General features: G+C 43.0%; 2 protein-coding genes across 5 annotated transcripts in view; one reads left to right on the top strand and one right to left on the bottom strand.

Annotated features, from left to right (window-relative positions):
* The window catches only part of MANBA (mannosidase beta), a 167,172-nt gene extending 164,878 nt beyond the window's left edge, over positions 1–2,294 (top strand). For both annotated transcript variants that reach the window (XR_010840973.1, XR_010840969.1), the window contains one exon: positions 1,138–2,294. The gene's annotated coding sequence lies outside the window, so the exon portion shown is untranslated. The remainder of the gene's footprint in view (positions 1–1,137) is intronic.
* NFKB1 (nuclear factor kappa B subunit 1) overlaps positions 1–23,290 on the bottom strand; it is a 124,383-nt gene that overhangs the window by 7,964 nt on the left and 93,129 nt on the right. For all 3 annotated transcript variants that reach the window (XM_059067303.2, XM_059067304.2, XM_067035551.1), the window contains 8 exons: positions 17,209–17,352; positions 15,833–15,922; positions 13,930–14,103; positions 12,614–12,755; positions 8,904–9,018; positions 2,531–2,732; positions 1,921–2,090; positions 1,480–1,582 (listed from right to left, as the gene is read on the bottom strand). In XM_059067303.2, the coding sequence (XP_058923286.1) occupies positions 1,480–1,582; positions 1,921–2,090; positions 2,531–2,732; positions 8,904–9,018; positions 12,614–12,755; positions 13,930–14,103; positions 15,833–15,922; positions 17,209–17,352 (1,140 nt within the window). The remainder of the gene's footprint in view (positions 1–1,479; positions 1,583–1,920; positions 2,091–2,530; positions 2,733–8,903; positions 9,019–12,613; positions 12,756–13,929; positions 14,104–15,832; positions 15,923–17,208; positions 17,353–23,290) is intronic.

Here is a 23,290-nt window from a genome sequence, read left to right as displayed (position 1 = left end):
CGCGGCACGTTGGATCTTCCCGGACCAGGGCTCGAACCCGTGTCCCCTGCATTGGCAGGCAGATTCTCAACCACTGCGCCACCAGGGAAGCCCAGGACTAGGTTTTTCTTCTGAGTTTCTTCATTTATATACTGGAGAAACTGCTACTTGCTACTCCTTTCATGGGATACTGAGAATTAGAGACAAAGCATTCTTGGAAGGGTCAGAGCTTCTCATCTGAAGGCATTTCTTAATTATAACGTTACTCCCCACACTATTCATACACACTGCAATCATCGTCTCGTTCACGGGAACGTCAGCCTGACAAAGGAGGAAAGAAAAGGCTGCTGCTTATTCGGGATGTGATGTCAGAAAAATGTAGTGCTGCCAAAGAAAAATTCCAGGACAGGCTTGAGATACCAATTCCATTAAACATTATTTTGAGGTTCTAAATACACAAGGCATGGGTTTCCCTGGTGGCGCAGTGGTTGAAAGTCCGCCTGCCGATGCAGAGAACGCGGGTTCGTGCCCCGGTCCGGGAAGATCCCACGTGCCGCGGAGCGGCTGGGCCTGTGAGCCATGGCCGCTGAGCCTGCGCGTCCGGAGCCTGCGCGCCACAACGGGAGAGGCCACAACAGTGAGAGGCCCGTGCACCGCATGCATGCATGCATGCATGCATAAATACACAAGGCAGTAGAGATTCAAGGATGAGCAGGAATAATTTTTCTATATTTCACAGGAAGAGAGGATTGAATTGGAATAACACCTTCAAATCCTTGAGCAAAACGGGACAGAAACACAGCAGAGAGAATAGGTTCTGGAAGTTCAGGGTGACGAGGTGTGACTCACAGCTCTGCCCCTTACTGGGGCCCTGAGACTGGGATGCAGAAGTCTCTCTAGTCTGTTTCCTTGGCTATAAAATGGGACTAATAATGGGATTTGTCTTAAAGGGTTATTGTGGATTAAGTAAGGCTAAATGAGACAGTGCATGTGAAGTGCCTAGCCCAACAGAAGCTAGCCATTTTTAGTGCCTGGCACAGGACAGAACTCAACACACAGCCCATTTGTTTTTTCCTATTACTTTGGCTTCTCGGGGACCTTTCTTGCAAAAGGAAGTCTTTAAGTCATTTCTTATACCAGTAAACTTTTCCTTCTGAGGACTTGTGACATGACCTGAGGGTGGATACTGCTCCGAGTTCTACAAGGAATTCGATTCAGCGTTAAGAGGATCTCTTGTCATGGGAGTCAATGAGGACAGCCCACATCCAAAACAAACAGGTGAACTGGAGAGTAAAAACTAACCTGACTGTCAGCACGAAGCCCACGATTACTAGTCCAAACAGTGCCTTTACGGCAGTTGAATGTCATTTGCCAGAGACCTTTTATTTACTTGTGCCTTTCTGCAGCGGGTCTGTGGCTTAAGAAGGTGGCACGGCTGGGTTGAGGCTGGGTTTGCATTCCTGATGACATTTTCCATCACCGACCGCCAGGCTGCCTTACCTGCTGCCTTGAGAAGAGCTGCCAGCCTCGTGGACCCTCTCCCAGCCGCTATGTGCAGGGGTGTAGTTCCATCATAGGTGGTGCTGTCTACATGGGCATCACCCTAAAATCCCCCCACACAGAAAAGGGTTAGTCCAAGGTTCTCTCGCCCTTTTGTCCCCACCTCCCCCTGTCTGCATGGCTCCCCGGGTCACATTACCAGCCCTGTTGCTATTTTGGGCAGGCTCTGCCATTGAAGAAATCCCCAGTTAGAAATAACCAGGCAAAGGATGCCAGGAGAGCCTGAGCTGCTATTCTGAAGCGTCGAGTAGATAAGAGTAGATATTACAAAGGTGGAGCAGAATGTAGGGAGATAACCTGCTCGCGACATCATTCTTTGAAAAGATTGCCCCAAATCCCCTTTGGGAATTGAATGCAAAGGCAGGTAAGCGCGTCCTTCACCTCCAGGAGCAGGCAGCCAGCCAAGGAGATGTTGTCGTGCTCCACGGCCAGATGCAGCGCCGTGCGCCCCGACTTCCGCTCCTGCGCGTTGACGTCGGCCCCCGCGGCCATGAGTAGCAGGAGGCACGGCAAGCTGTTGCTCATCATGGCTACGTGAATGGCGCTCAGACCTGCAGCCCAAGCACAGGCATGGTCACGGGGACGGAGGGCTGTCGGGGGTCAGCATGTCTAGTGCTGACAGAGTCTCTCCTCCAGACAGTCTTACAGGTGCTGTAAGTCAGTTCTGCATGTAAACCCAGACTCCTTTCACGTTCTCAGAAGACACTGAGAGCACAGAAACATTCTCCGAATAAAGGATGCTTTCTACATACCAAGACTGGTGTTTGCTCAGGCCTTTGCTTTTTCCGCCTACTGACTGACTATTCCAAATCATCTTTAAAGGAATTAGCTACAGCCAGCAACAGGAATTTCCTTAAGAGGTGATGAATTCCAAGTGATTAAGGAAAGCACTCTGGGGTGCCAATCAATTAACACACATTTACCAGAGAGCTGCTTTTTGTGTAGAAAGCAGACAGAGAGGGTTATACCACGATGTGTGACTGTCTCTTACCTTCCCCGTTGGGGTGGTTGATAAGTTGTGATGCCTTCTTGTGCTTGAGTAAAATACTGAGAATTGTATCATGTCCTTCTTTGGAAGCCAGGTGCAAAACAGAGTTACCCAAGCGGTCCAGAAGGCTCAGGTCGGCCCCGGCCCTCAGCAAGTCCTCCACCACAGCCTCCTGCTTGGTGATCACCGCCAAGTGCAAGGGTGTCTGGGGAGAACAGGCAGGAGATGACACTGGTCAGCGGCACACTTGTAAGCCACGGGCGTATCGGCTGTGACTGCAATAGGTGGAGTCATACTGAGGGGCCATTTCTCATTCCCAGATTAACTTCTCACCTTTGCAAATGAGTTACTCTGTGTTCCACATCATATGCTAATGAAGTATTGGGTTGGCCAAAAAGGTGCCTTTAGTTTTTAAAGTAAAAATAAAAGACACATTTTTCATTTTCGCCAAGAACTTTATTGAACGTATTCACCCTTTTGTTCCACTACCTTCTGCCATTTTTCAGGCAACTTCATAATTCCATCTTCCCAAAACTTTTTTATCTTTTTGTGCAAAGAACTGTTCCAGGTGCCTCTTACAGTCTTCCAGGGAACTGAAATTTTTTTCATTAAGAGAATTTTGTAAAGACTGAAATGAAATTCGAAGGTGCAATGTCTGGTGAATATGGCGGATGAATCAGAACTTCCCGGCCAAGCTGTAACAGTTTTTGCCTGGTCATCAAAGAAACACGCGGTCTTGCATTATCCTGATGGAAGATTATGCATTTTCTGTTGACTAATTCTGGATGCTTTTAGTCCAGTGCTGCTTTCAGTTGGTCTAACTGGGAGCAGTACTTTTTGGAATTAATCGTTTGGTTTTCCAGAAGGAGCTCATAATAGAGGACTCCCTTCCAATCCCACCATATACACAACATCACCTTCTCTGGATGAAGACCAGCCTTTGGTGTGGTTGGTGGTGTTCATTTCACTTGCCCCACGATCTCTTCCATTCCACATTATTGTACAGTATCCACTTGTCATTGCCCGTCACAATTTGTTTTAAAAATGGGACGTTTTTGTTACGTTTAAGTAGAGAATCGCAGGCGGAAATATGGTCAAGAAGGTTTTTTCCCCGCTTAACTTACATGGAACCGAAACATCAAAGTGATTAACATAACCTAGCTGGTGCACATGATTTCCAAAGCTTGATGTGGATATTCCGAGTATGTCGGCTATCTCCCTGGTGGTATAACGGTGATTGTTCTCAATTAATGTCTCGATTTGATCGCTATCAACTTCAGCTGGTCTACCGACCGCAGAGCATCGTCTAGTGAGAAATCTCCAGCACGAAACTTAGCAAACCACTTTTGACATGTTCAATCAGTCACAGCACCTTCTCCATACACTGCACAAATCTTGTTTCAGTTGCGTTTTTACCTTTCTTGAAATAATAAAGCATAACAGGCCAAAAATGTTTTCTTTCCATCTTCAATATTAAAATGGCTACACACAAAAAATCACCGATTTTGATGTCTTTTTTTAAATGCACGCTGATATGACAGCTGTCACATACAATCTAACAAAATTGTTTCGAATGAAGCTAAAGACAACCAAGTGCTACAAGAGCCATCTTACGGAAAAAACCGAACGAACCTTTTGGCCAACCCAATATATATACTGGACTAACATTTAGTTGTTCAGTTATCATTTTTAATATTTACAATTCTTAATAGCTTTCTTGTTTCTCACTACAGCCAAGTGATTGTTGACGTGTTAACTCATCTATTAGTACATTTAGTTTTCTTGAATTTCTAGGAGTCTACCTGCAGCTGAAAAATCATATGTTAACAAATCAAATCAAGGCTATGGTTCTACTGAAGAAGTTTAAACTGCCCGATAGAAACCAATTAACAAAGGCGCTGTCATTCTATACTGACATGGAAAAACAATGTGCTAAATTAAAAACTACTGTTCCATGGACCGGCTCCATGAGACCAATCGACAGAACTCTGCCACCCCCATTTTAGAGGATTCTCAGTCATACTAGGTAGGACCAGAGAACTACCTCTCACTAAGAGGGCTCGGATGGACAAACAAGCTGAGTTGCTGACACCTAAAAGGTGTGTAAACAGTCCATTTGATTACCCTGCCCACGAAGCAGTACCTCAGTGAATGCAAATGAGATGTTTAAACTGTGTGTTTTCAAAATCAATAAGACAGACACAATCATGGAAGTATCTTTCAAAGAACTGAGGCCACTGACACAGAACAGCAATGTATATTTTTATACAAATCAGTCTATTTCACAGAAGCCTGTGAAATACAGCCTGTCTAGTGACAATTTGCCTAAACTTTCCTTCTCAGTAAGCTGTAGCAGTGACAACAGGTGGGCCACCAATATCCTGGCTGGGGCACATGTAAACAGGATGAAAGATGCTTGTGCTGCCTAAGTCTCATTACAGTGATTATTTTTTAATTAATTAATTAATTAATTTTTGGCTGTGTTGGGCTTTGTTGCTGCGTGCGGGCTTTCTTTAGTTGCGGTGAGTGGGGTCTAATCTTCGTTGCGGTGCGCGGGCTTCTCATTGCAGTGGCTCCTCTTGTTGCGGAGCACGGGCTCTAGGTGAGCAGGCTTCACTAGTTGTGGCACACTGGCTTGGTAGTTGTGGCTCGTGGGCTCTAGAGCTCAGGCTCGTAGTTGTGGCACATGGGCTTAGTTGCTCCGCGGCGTGTGGGATCTTCCCAGACCAGGGATCGAACCTGTGTCCCCTGCATTGGCAGGCGGATTCTTAGCCACTGCACTACCAGGGAAGCTGCAACAGTGATTATTTAATATAACAGAAACGGATTTTTTTTCTAAATTTGCACTCTCACCCTTATTTTTTTCATCCCTTAGAACTATATCCTGGCTTGAAATGAATCATGTCCTCAGCACTTTAGACATTATAGCCAAGAGCCTTTCTCTCAAAAAATAAATAAGTAAATAAAAGCTGTGTTTATCAATCAGATATGTTATTTGGGGAGATGGGAAAAGGAAAGAGAATGATACTGGAAAAAAGATCTGAAATCACATTATACCATTCAGAGATTTAAAATTATCTGTAGTTTCAATATAAGTTTCATATCATACAAAATCTCTTACCATGAGTAAAAACAAAATTTTTTTAAGTTTTTTTTCCTATGATCCCATGAAGGTTTTCTATGACATTTTAGGCTTTAGATCTTAAACCCCGGGATTATATCTTAAGCAATTACACAATGTAGGAATCCAGGAACTTTTCATGCCATGCCTGCTGGCATATGGACTTATGCAGACATGCTGCAGAGCCAAGTACACAAATGCCCCAGCAAGCCCCCTCCTGTCTATCTGAGTGACACAAAGCCACAAGGGCACGTGGGTGAGACTCTTCACTGAAGTACTGCCTGTGGAGGTGAGAAGAGTGAAGCTGGTTCAGTGTCCACCGCTGGGGAACAGGTACATAACAGGTGGAAGATGTAAACTATGGGATCCTCTTCAGGAGTAGAAACAAGGAACTAGCTGTACGCACAGGTGCGTGGATAAATCCCATAAGCAGTGAAGGCAGAAATTTAGTGACATGTAGCACAAAGCCACTTATGCAATTAAAAAATACGTGCATGAAGAACTATATGGACACACACAAATGAGTGCATGTAAAACTGATGAAACCCAAATAAGATCTGTGGATTGTATCAATGTCAATTTCCTGGCTTTGATACTGGACTAGAGTTATGCAAGAAGTTGCCACTGGGGAAACTGGGTGAAGGGTACATGGGACTCCTGGTACACTTTTTGTTTTGTAACCACCTATGAATCTGTAATTGTATTTAAAATGTAAGAAAAAGGTTTATGCAAATCAGGAGCAGTATGTATAATATAATGTGGACTGTGTGTAAGGATATACTAAAATATCTGTCTATTTAAAGTATATATTTTTATGTAACCAATACCTGGAAAAATACTTATAAACACAACAGTTATATTTGGGAGTGGGGCTGGGAGACATATATGCTGCCAGGGAGGGTAACCTTGAGTCTCTAATGTATATCCTTATGTACTATTTTAAAAACTATGAATACATATTAAATTTATAATAATTAGAAACATTAAACAATACATGTGTAAAAACCCCACTAATGTTTTACAGCAACATGTGCAAATAAAACAGTTGATATCACACACACTGGAGTTGTTTTTTATGTCGTGGGGAGGGAAATGGGAGAGGAAAAGAGGGTTTAAAGGGAACAGGTTTCAGAAATATTTTCAGAAAAATCTTAACCCTATGCACTTGGATTATTTTGAGTGTGTCTTTCTCTAGAGGGTGGGTGGCAGAGAGATTTGATCGTGACAGATGGCCACAGAAATGTACTAAGATTAGTGAAAGGTATTCTGGGAGAATGTTTAAGACAATTGCCAAATAATCCAAATTACTTAGGGAACTATCTAATTTTCCATCAAGAATAGCTAAGAGAAAACCTTTACAACAGATAAATGAAAGTCTAAATCTTAGTGGGTTTCTAGTTCTCAAATAAAAGTTGCCATTGGGTGTGTGTTTAAGACCTAAAACGCAAACCAGGGGGATCCCGAACCCTTGCCCATCAGTGAGAACAATGTAAGGTGGGGAAAATGGACCTGTATTCTCCTGAGAGTCCCCAAATCAGAAGGCACACGAGGTCAAAGGTGGTGGTTTGAGAGTTTTTGTCTCCAGCACACTGAAGAGTCTCAATATATGTACCCAAATGATACAGTAAGGAGTCTGGCACATAATAAATCACAACTACTAATATCCTGTTGTGCAGTGTCCTTTGCAGGTCCTATTTATAAACAGAAAAACAAGCAATTCCTTCAATCTGACCTCCAGGCAGTGAAGTTAAGCTGCCTTTGAAAGGAGGACTGAGAAGTGACAACAGCCCATTTCTAGTTTTATTTGTACACCTGGGATGGTGAAAAGGAACAATCAGTCCAAAAGCCTGCGAGAATCAAGCTCTAAGGGCCAAATGACTTTCCAAATACCAGCAACACCCAAAATGGTATGAAAATTTGAAGAAGCTGTCCTTTAAACATAGATCTAAAATTAGACCTCATCCTAGTTATTCTGAGTCAGCGAAGAATCCTCAACTTCATTTTTCCTTTGATCTTACGCATGGCAGCCAAAGAAGAAGCCTAATGCCTTACATCCATTACTTTCCCTTATCAGGAAACACCTATCCACAGATAAAAATCTATTGAGAGATACATGTAAACGTTTCAGGACTTCTGCTTTGAGGAAATAAAAATGATTCACATCACCTGCTTTAAAAATTGAGAACTGGAACAGGCACCTTTACTGTGTAAATTGTGCCTGATGGTTGTCTGCATTTTTAGAGTAAGGGATATGCTTGAATCAGGCATCCGAGCATACCACAGAGGCCAAGGAAGACCGGGAAGTCACTTTGGGTCGTGTGAAGGGAAGGAGAAACAGGAAAGCCGAGAAGGGGGCAAGACCAGGAGGCTGTAGAGAAGACTGATGGGGCTGGGGAAAGGCAGCAGGAAGAGAGAGTGCCCCGGGAGGAAGGAGGGAGCAGCTCTGGAGAGCGGAATCCTACTCACCTCCTGCTTGTGTGCAGGTCCCTTAGCCAGAGAGGCTGGCCCAGGTCTGCCGGCTACACCCAGCACCCAGGCTTTGGTTCTGTCCAACAGTTTTAATCTCCTTTCCTCCCCTGAAGTCTGCATGTGCCCAACAGGCAGCCTCACTGAGTCTCCAGTCAACTCCGCTATCTGAAATATTTGAAGACCTCTGTAACAGAGGTCCTCAAGCTGTTTTTGAGCCCACCTAATTTCTACGTAAACCTGATTTGGGCAAATCTCTTTGGTGTTCCCTGTTTTCTTCACTTTGAGCTTTCTGTTTTTGAAAGACACTTTTTCCTTCTCAAGCAACCTTTTTACCTTTCTGTATTCTGATTCAGCACCCTTCCATTGATATGCATTTAATCTAGATGCTGTCAACATGTTCAGCAGACTTCAAAATTCTTATAAATCACTAGCTTTTCAAACTTAACTTTTTTTCAATTGCATTTCTTCTTGACAGATGTGACATATTTATTCTATGCTGGATCGACTGCTTTGGCAGATTTCTGAAGTTTAAAGTTTGCAGTCCCCCAGCAGGGTGCTGAATTCCATTGTGGGGTGATTGCTATTACACCTACAGATCAAAGGATCCTAATTCATAAAAGAACATTCCTATGTAATGGGCTTTTAAGATATTACCTTCAGAGACATTTTGTTTTATTAACTGTTAACGTTATATGCTACTGTTAAGAAACACACACACACGCGCACACACACGCACGTACAAACGATGGATTTTTATTCAGTTGTCTCCTTGATATTTCTGCTTACCTGGTAGAGATCATTTCTCATGTTGATAATTTCATCAGAAATCAAGCCAGATGTGACTTCTAGCAGGTCTCTCACAAGCTGAGCATGAAGGTGGATGATTGCTAAGTGTAAGACACTGGAACAAAAATATAGTGGCAATAATCAACTAAACTGCGAATGGAAAAAAAAAAAAAAGATTCTCAAGGTAGGATTCGACTCCCAGACTGTATCTGGCTCTCATACCTAGTTTTCTTTGGCTCCCAAATGTCTTGAATCTATGAAACATCTTGTATCCAACGTGGGGATGCTTTACTGCCTACTCATTTCCAGTGCCTGCCTGCTCTCTGGTCTCGGGGGCATTCAGTTTGGACCCTTGAGGTGTAAAAGAACCCGGGCTTCGAGACAGAGAAACCTATGTTCAAATCCCAGCTCTGCCTCTGTGCTGTGCACCTTCTCCTCTAACTTTTCCCCGACACACAGGTGACGTGTGTGGCTGCACTAGGATCTGCTCAGAGAGTATAGTTATCTCACCTAGCTCTGCCACCTCCTCCCATATACAGTGTGGTGGCTTTTTAAGATCTTCCTAGATCCCAGGAGGGGAGAATGGAGTCAGGCTCTTAACTACTGGGAGAAGACTCTAGGCGCACACTTCTGCAGGAACAATGTGACTGTATTTCTCCACTGAATTAGTTCCTCTGCCTGGAATGGTTTTGCTCCTCTTCTCTGCCTCAGCGGCACCACTTTATCCTGCATATCCTTCAGTGCAAACCTCACGTCCTTGGAGGAGACTTCCTCAGCTTCCTAGGCAGAGCAAGCTGTCTCCCCTCCAGTTTACTGCCTGGTTGAGCGACTGCAGTTTTCTATACATCTTCCTCCCCCTCTGACCTGTGATCCTCTCAGAGGCTGGTCCCCTCCGGGTCAGCCTTATAGTCCTGGCACACAGTTTAGGCACTAAAATAAGGGTGACTGAACAAACTAAGGGCTAATAACACTAATGAGGCTGAAAACACTGGCTGGTGCCAATCACCACTCCTAGGAACACATTTTTTTAATAGTTAAGAAAACTTAAAATTAATTGGAAACAACTCAACAATAAAAAGTGGCTACTATTTGTTTAGAGCTTCTAATACCAGACCACACCAAGCACTTGACATACATTATCTGATTAATCACAACAACAATCTTATGAGGTAGGTGATATTATCCTTATTTTTCAGGTGATGAAAGTGAGACTTACGGGTATAATAGAACTCAATCCAGGTCATATATTAAGTCCAGGACTGTCTTGCCCCAAAGCCATCTCTTAATCCCTTAAGCTCTCCTGCTTCAGGGGCACATGGGCACGGCTCTGTAGAGTTGCAGATGAACATCTAGGAGGATGAATCCTCCCAAGTATGGACAGATTATGATGCAGAGCACTCTGAGAATCCCAGGGTGGCAGCACATACGGGATTTAAGGCACAGGCTGGATATTCTCTAAAGATATTAGGTGTCATTTCATTCAGGCCACCTTCTTAGAAATAGCAAGTGTATATTACTTGGGATTATCATTGACTCAGGAGAGCCTGAAAAACTAAACTGTGACTTCATTATTTGAGAGATATTTTTAAATGAATGATTTCAGGGTTTCCGTACTGTCTTTTGAACCATAGGGCTGGAAGAAGACTGCTGAAAAGGGCCCGAAGTCTGACGCAGACATGATGCACATATACCAAGAAAAAGGTCGTACTTCAAAAACTGCCTAAAAATTTCCATGTGCAGCTCAGCATTTTGCAGCAGAAGTACATTCCCCCTCCCCCATAGATTTTCACACCCTCGTGGGAATTTCCCCAGTACCAGAAGCTTTTATTATTTTTTTTCTTCATTGTATCTTCTGTGATGACTAACGGCCACAGGATTCAGATTATTAGCCGAATATGATAAACTCAGTGAAAACAAGGGACTGAGCTGTGAAGGCCACGAGCTATCCCTTGTCTATGTTCTTATGAGGACTCCGCTTTGGTCTCGCCAGGTCTCACCCCTCTGGCCTCCAGCTGCGACGAGCCCCACGGGCCTGCTTGCGTGAGTGTGTCTGGGGTCCAGGGTGGGGACTCCCAGGGCTCATCTCCTGCTTGGCAGGGAAAGCCACCTCCCCGGCCTCTCCACATGCATCCAGGTCCTTACACATGTCTATACCTTCCCCTCAGGGCCCTCACCTGAATGCATGTGCCTGTGTCCCTTTCCACAATCCTCCCTTCGGCCACCAGCAGGTCCCTTTCTAACTTACCTACGCTCGTCTTTCTTAGGCTCATCAGCAGGTCCCTAAAAATGTCACCTGAAATGCTACTGCCCTGTCTTGGTTAACTGCTTTTTCTTGTGGTTATATGCTATTGAATGCTAAATGGATTATTTAACCCTGTAAGAAACATTCTGCTGTTCAAGACATGACACGAAGAAGGCTGTACCGGTTCCTCTCATACTGTATTAACAAGGCCAGTGGTTACACCACATCCTTGGTTAAGCTGCAAGGAATGAGCACAAAGGTCTCTGTCTGAGACGCTGAGGTTGGCGCCTTCCTACAGCATTTGGTTCAGTGTCTAAACTGAGGTTTCAAACACAGTGCCCCAGAGCTCTTCCACAGAGAAGGATTTCTCATTGCTGACACTATTTTGGGAAGGTTTTAGATAAAGCACTTGACTTGGATTTGAGGGCTGCTGTCACTCGTTATTTTTATAGGCTTTTGAGATCATTTTAGAAGTCTCAATGAAAGGACTAGGAGAACCGTTTTAGAAAGAAGCCAGGTGTCTTTGCAAATACAAGCTCAGTAACAGCAGGAATGGGAAGCACGGTGCTTGGAATGTTAGACTCCCACACAATGTGGGTTAGAGCAGTCACAAGAGTCTGACTCAGTCACAGACTGGTGACCGTTAACAGAGGCAGCAGAAGAGGAACCAGTAACTGGGAGAGCATGACAACGGCCTCCTAATTATTTTGTTGCTGCTGTTGTGCTGTCTCTATTGGGCTTTTCCTTGAGGATATCATTACTACAAATACGCAGTGGGGATAACAAGCGCTTTAGGGATTTGGTAAGACCAGATTTTATTATATTATTCTAATAAATAAAGCAAATATTACTATTCCAATAAACAAGTGTTTGTTAAATATGATTCTAAATCGTATTCCAACAAATCAAGCACGGCTTTTCAAAAAGTACCATTCCCTATATACACTACCAGTTGTAAAATAGATAGCTAGTGGGAAACAGCCACGTAGCACAGGGAGATCAGCTGGGTGCTTTGTGACCACCTAGAGGGGTGGGATAGGGAGGGTGGGAGGGAGGGAGACGCAAGAGGGAAGAGATATGGGAACATATGTATACGTATAACAGATGCAGTTCGTTATACAGCAGAAACTAACACACCATTGTAAAGCAATTATACTCCAGTAAAGATGTTAAAAAAAAAAAAAAAAAGTACCATTCCCCACACCCATCTTAGTTTTCTCGCCCAGAGTGCTGTACTCTTAGATGAGTATTCTGGCTATTTTAGAGCCCAAGAGGTGAGAGCCACAGGACAGGAGAAGGAGATTGTACCACTCAACCTTATTGACACGTTACTTTCCTTGAGAGAGTGTTTCAGTTGCAGGACCAAATCACCTTGATCAATTCTTCTCATTTCTAGCCAGCATGCACACAATACTTTTCTCTCTTCGCCCCTTTAAAACAACCCTTGTTTGCAAAAGTTCTGACTTACCTGTCCCCATTCTCGTCCTGCACTGCAGTGAGATGGCGCTGGACAGCCAGCAGCATCTTCACATCTCCTGTCACTGCGTAGTCAAAAAGGGCATTGGCATGCTGCTTGGCAAGCTGCATAGCCTTCTCCAGAAAGAGGTTATCTGCAAGGCAATGGATCACAATCATACAGCTGACTTTCCTATACTTGCTCTAGAGGAATGCCATGCTTGAGGCCAAGACCGTCGGCATCAGTGTTCTGCTACCCTGAGACGCATCGACTTAGTGGAAAAATGCTCCTTTTGCTGCTTCTGGGTTGTGTTCACTAGAAAAAGCACAGCTGGACATTGGCTCACTGACAAATATAGAGGCTGATCTCAAAAAAATCTGTCTGCAGTTTGTTCGGGGAAAAGCAATTCAGAAGTTTCTGTTATCTTAAGGGGAACAATCAATCTCCAAATAATGTTAACTGGGTTTTGCCATAATTGTAAATAATCTCTCGGTGAAATAATCCTTCATGGGAGTCTTGAAAGACTCTCTTGTCAGGCAAAAAGTGTCAAAAATCAGTCTCTGCCACAGAGATACAGACTCTCCAAGAGCCACTGCTGTTTCTGTAAACTTTGCTTCCTGAAGGTCAATGGGAGGAAAATCGTGGCTGTCAGGTCAAATCCTGTGTGTGGCCTGTTTTTATACAGCCCCCCAGCTAAGCATGGTTTGTACATTTTTGAAGGGGTGTTTAAAAAATATGCAATAGAAACCATATGTAGCCCACAACTCTACATATTTACTATCTTTCTCTTACAGAAGAAGTCTTCCAGGCATAATTTAGGATGACCTAGACCCATGACACATACTCTAATGGGTTCTGGTTCCAAATATGCACTGTCCCTCCTAATCCTAATTCTTCAAAGAAGGCATCAGGAGAAAGGGAAAAGTCCTTATTTTCAGGTGAAATTCCACTTCAGTATGACAGTCGAGAGGAGGGAGACTGTCGAAGTTATGCAAACTGCTCTCTCTTATCTGTGGTGGAAATGATTTAGATTATCTCTCGTGATACCCTAAAACTGCACGAGGTTGACTGGAGAAGCATATGTAACTTTCTGTACTTTATATTCAAAGATAACAATGGGAAAATGGAAATCCCAGTGTGAATAAAATAACCTGGCACGTGCTTTTCAAAAGGCACACAGGGCTCTGAAGAGCACGCTGAACCAGATGTTGATGTATCGTCTTTAGATCAACCGAGAATAAACCTGTTTTCTGGAAACAGGCGTCCACCTGGAACTGAGCCACGCCCGCACCAAGCAGTACAATGCAGCCCTGCGGGTGCTCACTCACCCCGGGAACTGCGATTCTCCTCCTCTACTCCTACTGAGTACGCCAGGTCAGCCTCAGCGCCCCGCTTGCAGCACTCTTTATCTTGCTTGGTGGTCTCTGTTGCCTGCCCAGAGAGATGTATGGCCTCTCTGTCATCACCTTCAGGGTCATTTTTAGATGGGGTGTCTATGGTTCCTAAGATAAAAGCAAAAATTCAGCTTTTTCTCCTCAGTAAAATCTATTAATTAAGTTATAATTCACTGTTTCAGCAAAGGTCAGATAAAGGTAGGAGGCAGGTTTACTGCAAAGGGAAAAGAAAAACGACAAATTAAAATTCCTTTTAAAATGGTCATAAGTAACATGTTTTGGAGCTATTTTAAAGTCACTTTCAAAAAACTTTTTTTAAATTGAGGTAGAACATTGTAATAATTTCAGGTGTACAGTATAATGACTCAGTACTTGTACATACTGCAAAATGATCACCACAATAAGTCTAGTTAACATCCATCAGCATACATAGTTACAAATTCTTTTTTCTTGTGATGAGAACTTATTTAAGACCTTAAAAAAAGTTTTTTTTTTTTTTTACATTTCTAAAAATGTACACCTCATTCTGTTTATCTGTAAAGGAGAAAAATGAAATAAAGCTCTTCTAGGAATTGCAAGGAAGTGGAATTTTTAAAGTTCTTGAGAACACAGCAGCTATTTTTTCCCCTAATGCTCAAGCAGGTTGTGAAGATGTGATCTCAATTCACATTCTTTGGTGTGGGAGCTATCCAGTGCACTGTTTCTGATCACACTCTTTCAGGTCCTACTATGCTACCTGACAGCTACTATGAGAACACAGAGATTTTACAGGCAGACCTGGTTCAAATCCTGGTTCTACCACTAACAGATATGTACCTTCAGTGAGTAAATGATCATTTCTGAACCTTGGTGTGCTCTGTCTGTAAAATGAAGATACTAATATTTTCCTTACAGAAGAATCATAAAGATTACAGTTAAAACATGTAAAAGCACCTGACGTAAAACAGGTGTTGAAATACATGAGAAGACCTTGTTGTATTATTTCTTCAATGAGTACACTAAAATGGACATGTACTAGAAGTATGAACACATGATGTGACAACTGCTAATTAGGGGATACTTTTTTTTTGGTAAATTTATTTATTTTATTTATTTATTTTTGGCTGCGTTGGGTCTTCGTTGCTGTGTGCGTGCTTTTTCTGGTTGTGGCGAGCAGAGGCTACTCATTGCGGTGCGTGGGCTTCTCACTGTGGTGGCTTCTCTTGTGGTGGAGCACGGGCTCTAGGCGTGTGGGCTTCAGTAGTCGTGGCACGTGGGCTCAGTAGTTGTGGCTCACGGGCTCTAGAGCGCAGGCTCAGTAGTTGTGGCGCACAGGCTTAGCTGCTCCGCGGCCTGTGGGATCTTCCCGGCCAGGGCTTGAACCCGTGTCCCCTGAATTGGCAGGTGATTCTTAACCACTACGCCACCAGGGAAGCCCACAGGGGATACATTTGATGAGAAAAGACCATCCCTATAAAACTCTAAGTGTCTTCAGAAGTGTAGTATTTGAGAAAAAAGAGAGAGAACAGCTAAATTTGGTGACTTTTTTATGTCTGAATAGTCAAGTCTCTCTATATCCCTATTTAATGTTCTTTTCTTTCCCCTGTTCATGCTATGTACAAAGTAAATGTATAAATTTAAATATAGTATCAGGAATAGAATCTATACTCTCCTCAGGAAATAATAATTTTTTGGAAAAGAAGTATCTTCTTAATTTATTGGCATTCATCAATTTTTTTTCAAGATAATGTTGTGGTGAGTAATGATTTTAAAAAAACTTTTTGACTTTAATTAATTTTTAAATAATTTTTTTCGTTCTTTTCTCAGTACTAAAAAAAAAAGGAAAAGTGTTACTTACCATGCTTCATCCCAGCATTAGATTTAGTGGTTCCAGGGTGGAAGGTAATTCCACCATATGTAGGAAATCCATAGTGCGGGAAGCCATACCCTGAAATGGCAAGCAAAACAAATGAAACCTCATGATGATTTTTTAAATAAAAAGAAACTCAGCAAATGTTAGTGTCCCTCCCTCTGTTGAGAACAGGCTTTGGTGTGCCCGACACGGTCCTTTTGGAGACTTAGAAATAAGGCACATCACTGGGGGTCCTGGGACGATCAGAATTTGACTCTGGCAAGGTTACATTTTTGGCAACCCAGGCAGAGCCCAGGCTCTGGGCAGCATGGAGGAGCTCATGCTGGAGAAAGTCTCCCCCCTCCTGCATGCAGGGGAGAGGCTAACGGTGAGTGGCTGCCACCCAGACTCAGACTTGATGACACAGAAGACAGTAAAGTAACCCCTGGAGGGAAAAACTGAACCAAACAAAATACAGAAACATATACTGGCTCCTCAAGAGAAGCATGTCCCCACTGGTCACTCTCATGCGTTTCTGCTGGAAGCACAAGCTGGTAAAACTCTGGGAAGCAGTGAGTGTTAGCTGTCATACTCTCTGACATAGTAATTTCACTTCAAAGAATCTAGTTTACAAAAATTACCTGGAATAAAAGAAAAGCAATGTGGATAGAGGAGTTCAGTGCAACATTTTAGATAAGAGACAGGAAACAATCTTCAAGTAAGTTATACTACCGTTTGTTCACTTGATGAATTATTACAAGTCATTAAAATGATGCTTATGTAAAATTTCTATTACCATGGGGAAATGCTTATGTTAAACCGTTAGGAAAAAGCAGCATACATGACTCTATACACAATCATGATAATAAATAGGTCATTCGAGTAAATGGATTAAAACACTATGCAAAAAAAAAAACCCAACACGATGCAAAATGAGGATCTCAGCTGTGCTTGGAGAAATGTATACATATGTATTATAATGTATGTACCTGCCAAAAAACAATAGTTAATCTTTGATGGCAGGATTTTATGTGTCTACAACATAGCACAAATATAATATGAAACCTTTCCAATGTTTCCAAAGAATACCAAGACAACTGTACCCGCCACCCCAAAAAAAGGAGGGGGAATATACCAAAATGTTGAGAGGTATCCTTTGGGTAACTGGCCTTCGTGACTTTTTTCCTTCTTACAGTTTTTGGTATTAATCTATCTACATATTATAAGATGAACATGCAGTTCTTTGGAAAAAACTGCTGGGAAATTTTAAGTAATGTAAAATATCTTGTTCAATAATGTCACAACACTCAACCCATAGACAAGGAAATCTAGAAGAAGAAAATCTGCCCTTTCAGATGTGAAAGAACAGGCTTGGTTCGTACCTGGGCCGGTACTTCCAGCACCGCCGCCTCCACCGCTGCTGCCGAACATGCCTCCACCTCCAGCTCCCGCCCCACTGCCGCCACCGAAACTATCCGAGAAATTGGGCATGAGCTTCTGCCGTTTCCTCTGCACTTCCTCTTTATCTGTATTTAAAGGAAGAGAAACCAGAGGAGAAAAGATTGATTCAGCTCCACTATTAGCCACAGAAAGAATACTGATTCTGATGGTATTTTTAAACATCTTAAAGGGAAATAGAAAGCACCCAAGGAGGAAGAGATGCCAAATGTCAAGAAGCATTATATTTATTCCAATGAGCACGAAGACCGAGAGCCAGCCTCAGAGGGACCACAGAACAGAACACACCCAAATTCTCTCTGCAATTGTTTAAGTGCCCATGTCATTCAAGTTAGTGAGAGACTAGACTGCCCATCAAAGATGAAGAGACTGAGAACAACATTACTGAGCATTTTCACTTGGTCAAACAGAACAACTGTTACTAATCAGCTAACATTTACTATGCGTCTACAATGACCTAAGTGCTGAGGATAAAGAGAAGTATGACATCATGTCTTTGCTGTCAAGAACCCTCCAATATAATTTTAAGGTTGTAGGGGAAAGACTTAGAGACAAAGCACTATAATGCTATATCTGTTAAATTCATGGTGCCAACTAGGGTTTCAGGAGTTCAAGGACTTCTAGGGAGTCTCTGTGGGCTGGAAAATTCAGGAAAAGGCTTCCCAGAATCAACTCTGTATCAGGAGACGGCAAAGGGAGGATGTTCTGGGAAGGGGATGTAGAGGGAAAGTAACGAAGGAACCAATGTGCACTGCGTGCTTATGAGAACAGCAGTGGATCAGCTTAGCTGAAGTGAAAGTTTAGTATGAGGAATTCTTGAGAAATGGGGCTGACTGGGACCACATTGCCAAGCACCTGGATTATGAACCTAAGGGATTTAATTTACAGGCAGGAGAGCCATGGAATGTTTTTGAACTGGGGGATGCCATGTATATGGTGATAATTTAGAAAGATTCATCTGTCACTGGTGCATAGGATAAAATAAAGAGTCAAAGTGAGAGGCAGAGACAGTGCAGACATAAGGTGCTGGAGGCTGTTCCTTGGTGGTCACCACAATAATAAAAATGCGTGCATCCCAGGAAGACAATAAAGGATGGATCTGTAGTCACTGTTAACTCATGAGATATGAGGCTACAAGTCTAAGACCACTGCTTGACTAAAATACAGTGATGCCCTCTGAGATTTCTGATTGGCCAAGTCTAGATACTATTTAGACTTTGCCCCCTCGTTCCTCATGTGGTTGCTCTGTTTTTCTTTTGCTTCCCACCAGCTCCACTGGCCCTCTGAATTCTGCCAGTGCCTTTGTGGTCTATTGTTCCTTTCTTGTTTCTTCTTTCTGTTTCCCTTTCTTTCCCTTCTCTGATTTTCCCACCCTATATATTTTTTCTCCCTTCTCTCTTCTGAAATAAAGCACTGAAAGAAGTTTTTGGGTTTTGTTTAAATTAAATCAACAGTCAGTATGGCATTCTTTTTTTCAATCAGCAGCCCAATACTTGACAACTGTCCTATTTCTGATTCTTCACGTCAGTTCTGGTCACTGTTTATGTTCAGAAAGATCTTCACTTATTTCTAATTCTGTCGTTGTTTCAGTCATCTCAGGGCTAGAAAGAATGCTGTTGTGTACTGATTATCTCGTGATCATCTAAGTGCAGTTGAAAGATAAGCAGGGGAAAGTAGTGTAGCAAAGTACCCTTAAAAAACAATCTTTTAAAAACGGATCCTGTCCAGACTCGCTAGGAAGAAAAAAGCCAGCATGGGTCAATTCTGAAGAAAACATGCTTCCACCAGAAAGGGTGACCTCAAAGTGGAGAAACTCGAGCAATATCCTTATCAAATGTTTTGGACAGATTTATAAAGTTTCTCCATCAGTTGTATCATAACTAAGTCACAATTATTGCTCATCCTATAAACTGCTGATCTCACATGGGATATTAGTTCATCAGAAATATGAAATAGAAGAGCAAGGCAGACAACATATTCATCTTCAGAAATAAATGTTATCTACTGACACGCTTTCTAGCAAAGAGATCATTTGGTATTTGCTATGTACTCCTTTTGACTTATAAAACAGGGACATTCACTGGTTATATTTCATTGTAAAATGGGAATTTTTAAGACTCAATTTAAAAAATATTAACTATCCTACAGCCATTAAGATGTTAATGACAAGAAACTGATATAGAAAATTCCATGTGACAAGCTTTTTTTTTTTTTTTAAAAAATAGAAGAACCTGCAGTCTGAATTTCCATGGAATTGAACATGGGAATTTTCACACTGGGTTTATTTACCCTTGTGGTCTGCTTTTGACAGTGGACCATGGGATGTACTATGAAACATCAACCTATTCTAAAAGGGACCTAAGTGGCCACTCACTACAAGTTCTCCTTTTACAGTAGAGGAAACCAAAACTAGGATGTTGAGGGACCTGTATGAGGTCAGGGCTGAGTGAAGATCAGATACAAGGTCTAATGAGCATTCCATTATATTAGGTCACCATTTTGGGGGAAACACTCCAACATATCTTTGCTTCCTTTAATAACTGATGATTTAAGATAACAGCTTAGTTCACAAATGTCGATAAAACTTCTAGCCTCTACCACCTTATGCTGTGCAAGTGCCTTGAGGTAAAAGTACCTCATTCTCACTTTCTGGGTTGTAGTTTGCCAGTAAAGATGCCTGCATTTATCCTGACCATACCTTTCATAATTTAAAGATTATGATTCTGTTTCTTCCTAATCTCCGTCTTTTCAGACTGAAAAGACATCATGGTCTTTCTTTGCTTTCTTTTTTTTTTTTTTTTTTTTTTTTTTTTGCGGTATGCGGGCCTCTCACTGTTGTGGCCTCTCCCATCGCGGAGCACAGGCTCCGGACGCGCAGGCCCAGTGGCCATGGCTCACGGGCTTAGTTGCTCCGCGGCATGTGGGATCTTCCCGGACCAGGGCACGAACCCGTGTCTCCTGCATTGGCAGGCGGACTCTCAACCGCTGCGCCACCAGGGAAGCCCATTTTCTTTGCTTTCGTATAACAGTTCCTCAACCCTCTTCTTCCCTTGCCAACCATCCCTCTCCTGATTGTTTTGATTGTCTCCCTGGACCCAACCAACTCCATGTTTTTATGAGACACAACCATAAAGGATGCAGAGTTCAGGGCTGCATGATTCTGTACAAGAGGAATATGATGTATTTCTTTGTGTAACGTCTTAATTGGTGGCACCCAACAAGTTACTAGTCTTTCGGGTGAGGGTGGCAACTTGGTTGGTCAAACAGTAGCTTAGCTCTCAGACATTTAACAAGCGCCTACTATGTGACAGACATTGTCTGAGATGCAGCAATAAACATGAAAGACCAAATCTGTGACCTAAAGAACACAGGTAGGAAGAAGACAACAGACACATAAATTAATAGGTAAGATAATTTTACATATTGATAAAAATAAATGAAGAATATAAAATGAGGCAATGAGTTCAGGAGTGACTGCAGGGGCCGGGGGCAGTGGAAGGTATATTGAATGACTTCTGAGAAATGAGCACAGTGATTCCTTGGGCTGTATAGTTTAGATTCATCTTCACATAGTTACTCTGATGCTAAATGGCCTGCTACTTTTCTGGCCAGTCACACATGCCTGGTGTGATCATTTTTCCTTGTGATTATTTCAACTTGGGATTTATAATCCAGAAGGTTCTCTAGACCAAGGTAATTTGTTATCTTCAATAAAATTGTTCTAATCTCACAACAACTCAACCACAATACATGTTGGCCATTCTTTCTGTGGAGCTCAACTACAAACTCTTATTTTTCCAGATGGTTTTCTACATTGTTCTTATAGATGGAGCAATGATAACCTGGAAGGTAAGCGCCTGACGCATAAAGGTGAGATCGTGAACTTTCAGGAGACCCCATTGTCTAACTCCAGCCCCGGATAGCTCCTACCATAAGAGGGTAGCAATGAAAGTAATAGTGTGAACGTGTCCCTGCTGTATCAGACTCTTTTCAGGCACAGATACCACTGGGAAAGGGACACAGGCAGCCTAGAAACGAAGCTCAGCTTTGAGTACTTCTAGGCTTACACATGTGTAGGTAATCTGGGTTTCCTTTTTTTTTATCTGATTCTCTGTGTTAGAAAAATTGACATTATTTTGAACACACATTTTAGGAGAAGAAATCTTTTTTTTTTTTCCTTCCCTCAGAAAGTCCAAAAAATGTTTGCTCTGTTTCTCTTCTGGGTCTACTTTTAAAGAAGGGTGCTTAATCCAAAGCAGTGATTTTCAAACTTCACGCGACGGCCTGTTCGGAAGCCCTCAGGCAGTTCCTGGGCAGGGAGGGTAGTGAGGAGAGGTGAGCCTCCTTCCTGGTCGAGCCCAGCGGGTGGGCTCGCCACCTCCAACTTCAAGACTCTCAGGTTTACATACTGGGATTTCCCACGAAATGTCACGTGGAGAGAAAAGAAAGGCTCCTCTGCTGACAGTGTTTTCAAACCACCAGTAACGGAATGCACTATACATCTAACCCATCAGTGGAGGGGCCACAAAGCGCAGAGAAGAAACAAGAAATCACGGAACCATTTTCTAAACGCTGCTGCCACAACGTGAATTCTAGGAAAAGAAAGCCCTCCTCAAAGACCCCCCATCACACGTTGCTATCACAGGATTAGCAGCCGTGTGGATCGTTGCTGCGGCACCTTTGTGGGCTCCAGCCTCAGCCAGGACCCGGGTGCCCTTCCCTCCCCAGTCTCACTTCCCTCTAGTCCAGGGGTTTCTAATTATGTTTGTGCCACAGGCTCTTTTGCAGTCTCGTGAAGTCTATGGATCTCTTCTTAGAATCACAGTTTTGAGTATGTACAATTCAAAATAGGATTACAAAAAAACCTAATTGTTTTAAAGTACACTTCTAGCCATGGAGCCCCCACAGGGGTGAGTGGACTCCAGGTTAACAAATAACCTTTGAGGCCTGTTGCCCTCATTCCAAGAGGATTCTCGGTGTGAATTTCCCACCCTGCCCTCTCTTGAGTTCCAGTCCTGCCTTTTGAATGGCCTGCTAGGAATCTGCCACAGGAACCTAAAATGCAGCATGTTTAAACTGAACCCTGTCTGCCCACCCAGATCTACATTTGCTCCCTTGACTCCTCATCAGTTCAACCACATCCCAGGCTTCCCAGGCTGGGATTCCTAGAACCGTCCATGACTCCTGATTTTCTCTTCTCACCCCCGACCCCAACCAGCACCTGGGTCCTCTTGACACCATCCCCGCCCTGCCTCCTGAATCCACCTTCTCCTTTCACTCCACTGCGCTAAGACCTTCACTAACTTCACCATTTCTCACGTGGACTCTTGCATTCCTCTTCTGACTCACTGTCTGCTGCCCAGATAGTCTCTTCAGTGTCTACAGAGAGAAGTCAGAGGCATTATTCCCAATCCAAGCTGGCCTGGTCATTCCCCTTTCCAGAATCAATGCAAAATTCATTAGGTGCCAATCACAGCAGCACAGAGCCTGGCCCCGGCCTTCCTCACCCGCCGTGGCCTTCAGGAGTGCGTCTCAGCGCTCATAATGCTCACTTTTCCCTGAAGAAACACTAACTGTTTTAGCTCCTCACGTTTCCTAAGTCTAGGAAACCCTTTCCTTCTCTGTCGCACACTCAACTACTGAAATACATCCCCAATTTTCAGGACCTTGAAGAAGCCTTCTTCTTGGTGGCTTCTTCAGAAGCTATGGTTCGTTCTCCTTGCATTCTTCTACGTTTTTGTGGATGCCTCACTTTTGGAACTTACCAAAGTAATAATTCGCATGATAACAATTTAAGGAGACTTATGATCTCCCCTTCTCGGTGTGTCCTTTGTGAGGAAGAGAATGCTGGCTTATTCATCTTTATAGCTCTGCACTGCATGGTGGCTGAGTCTTCTGTTCAACTGCCTGAGGCCAGCTGACAGAGTGGCTGATTCTCCTACACAACAAGCCTTATCTTTTCATCTCAACTACCTGAACCCTGAGGTAGTCAATAAATGATAGATT

Source organism: Kogia breviceps, chromosome 6, assembly GCF_026419965.1.
Source record: "Kogia breviceps isolate mKogBre1 chromosome 6, mKogBre1 haplotype 1, whole genome shotgun sequence".
Lineage (NCBI taxonomy): Eukaryota > Metazoa > Chordata > Mammalia > Artiodactyla > Physeteridae > Kogia > Kogia breviceps.
The sequence above is the reverse complement of the archived record's forward strand: the minus strand, read 5'-3'. Positions and strand labels throughout refer to the sequence as shown.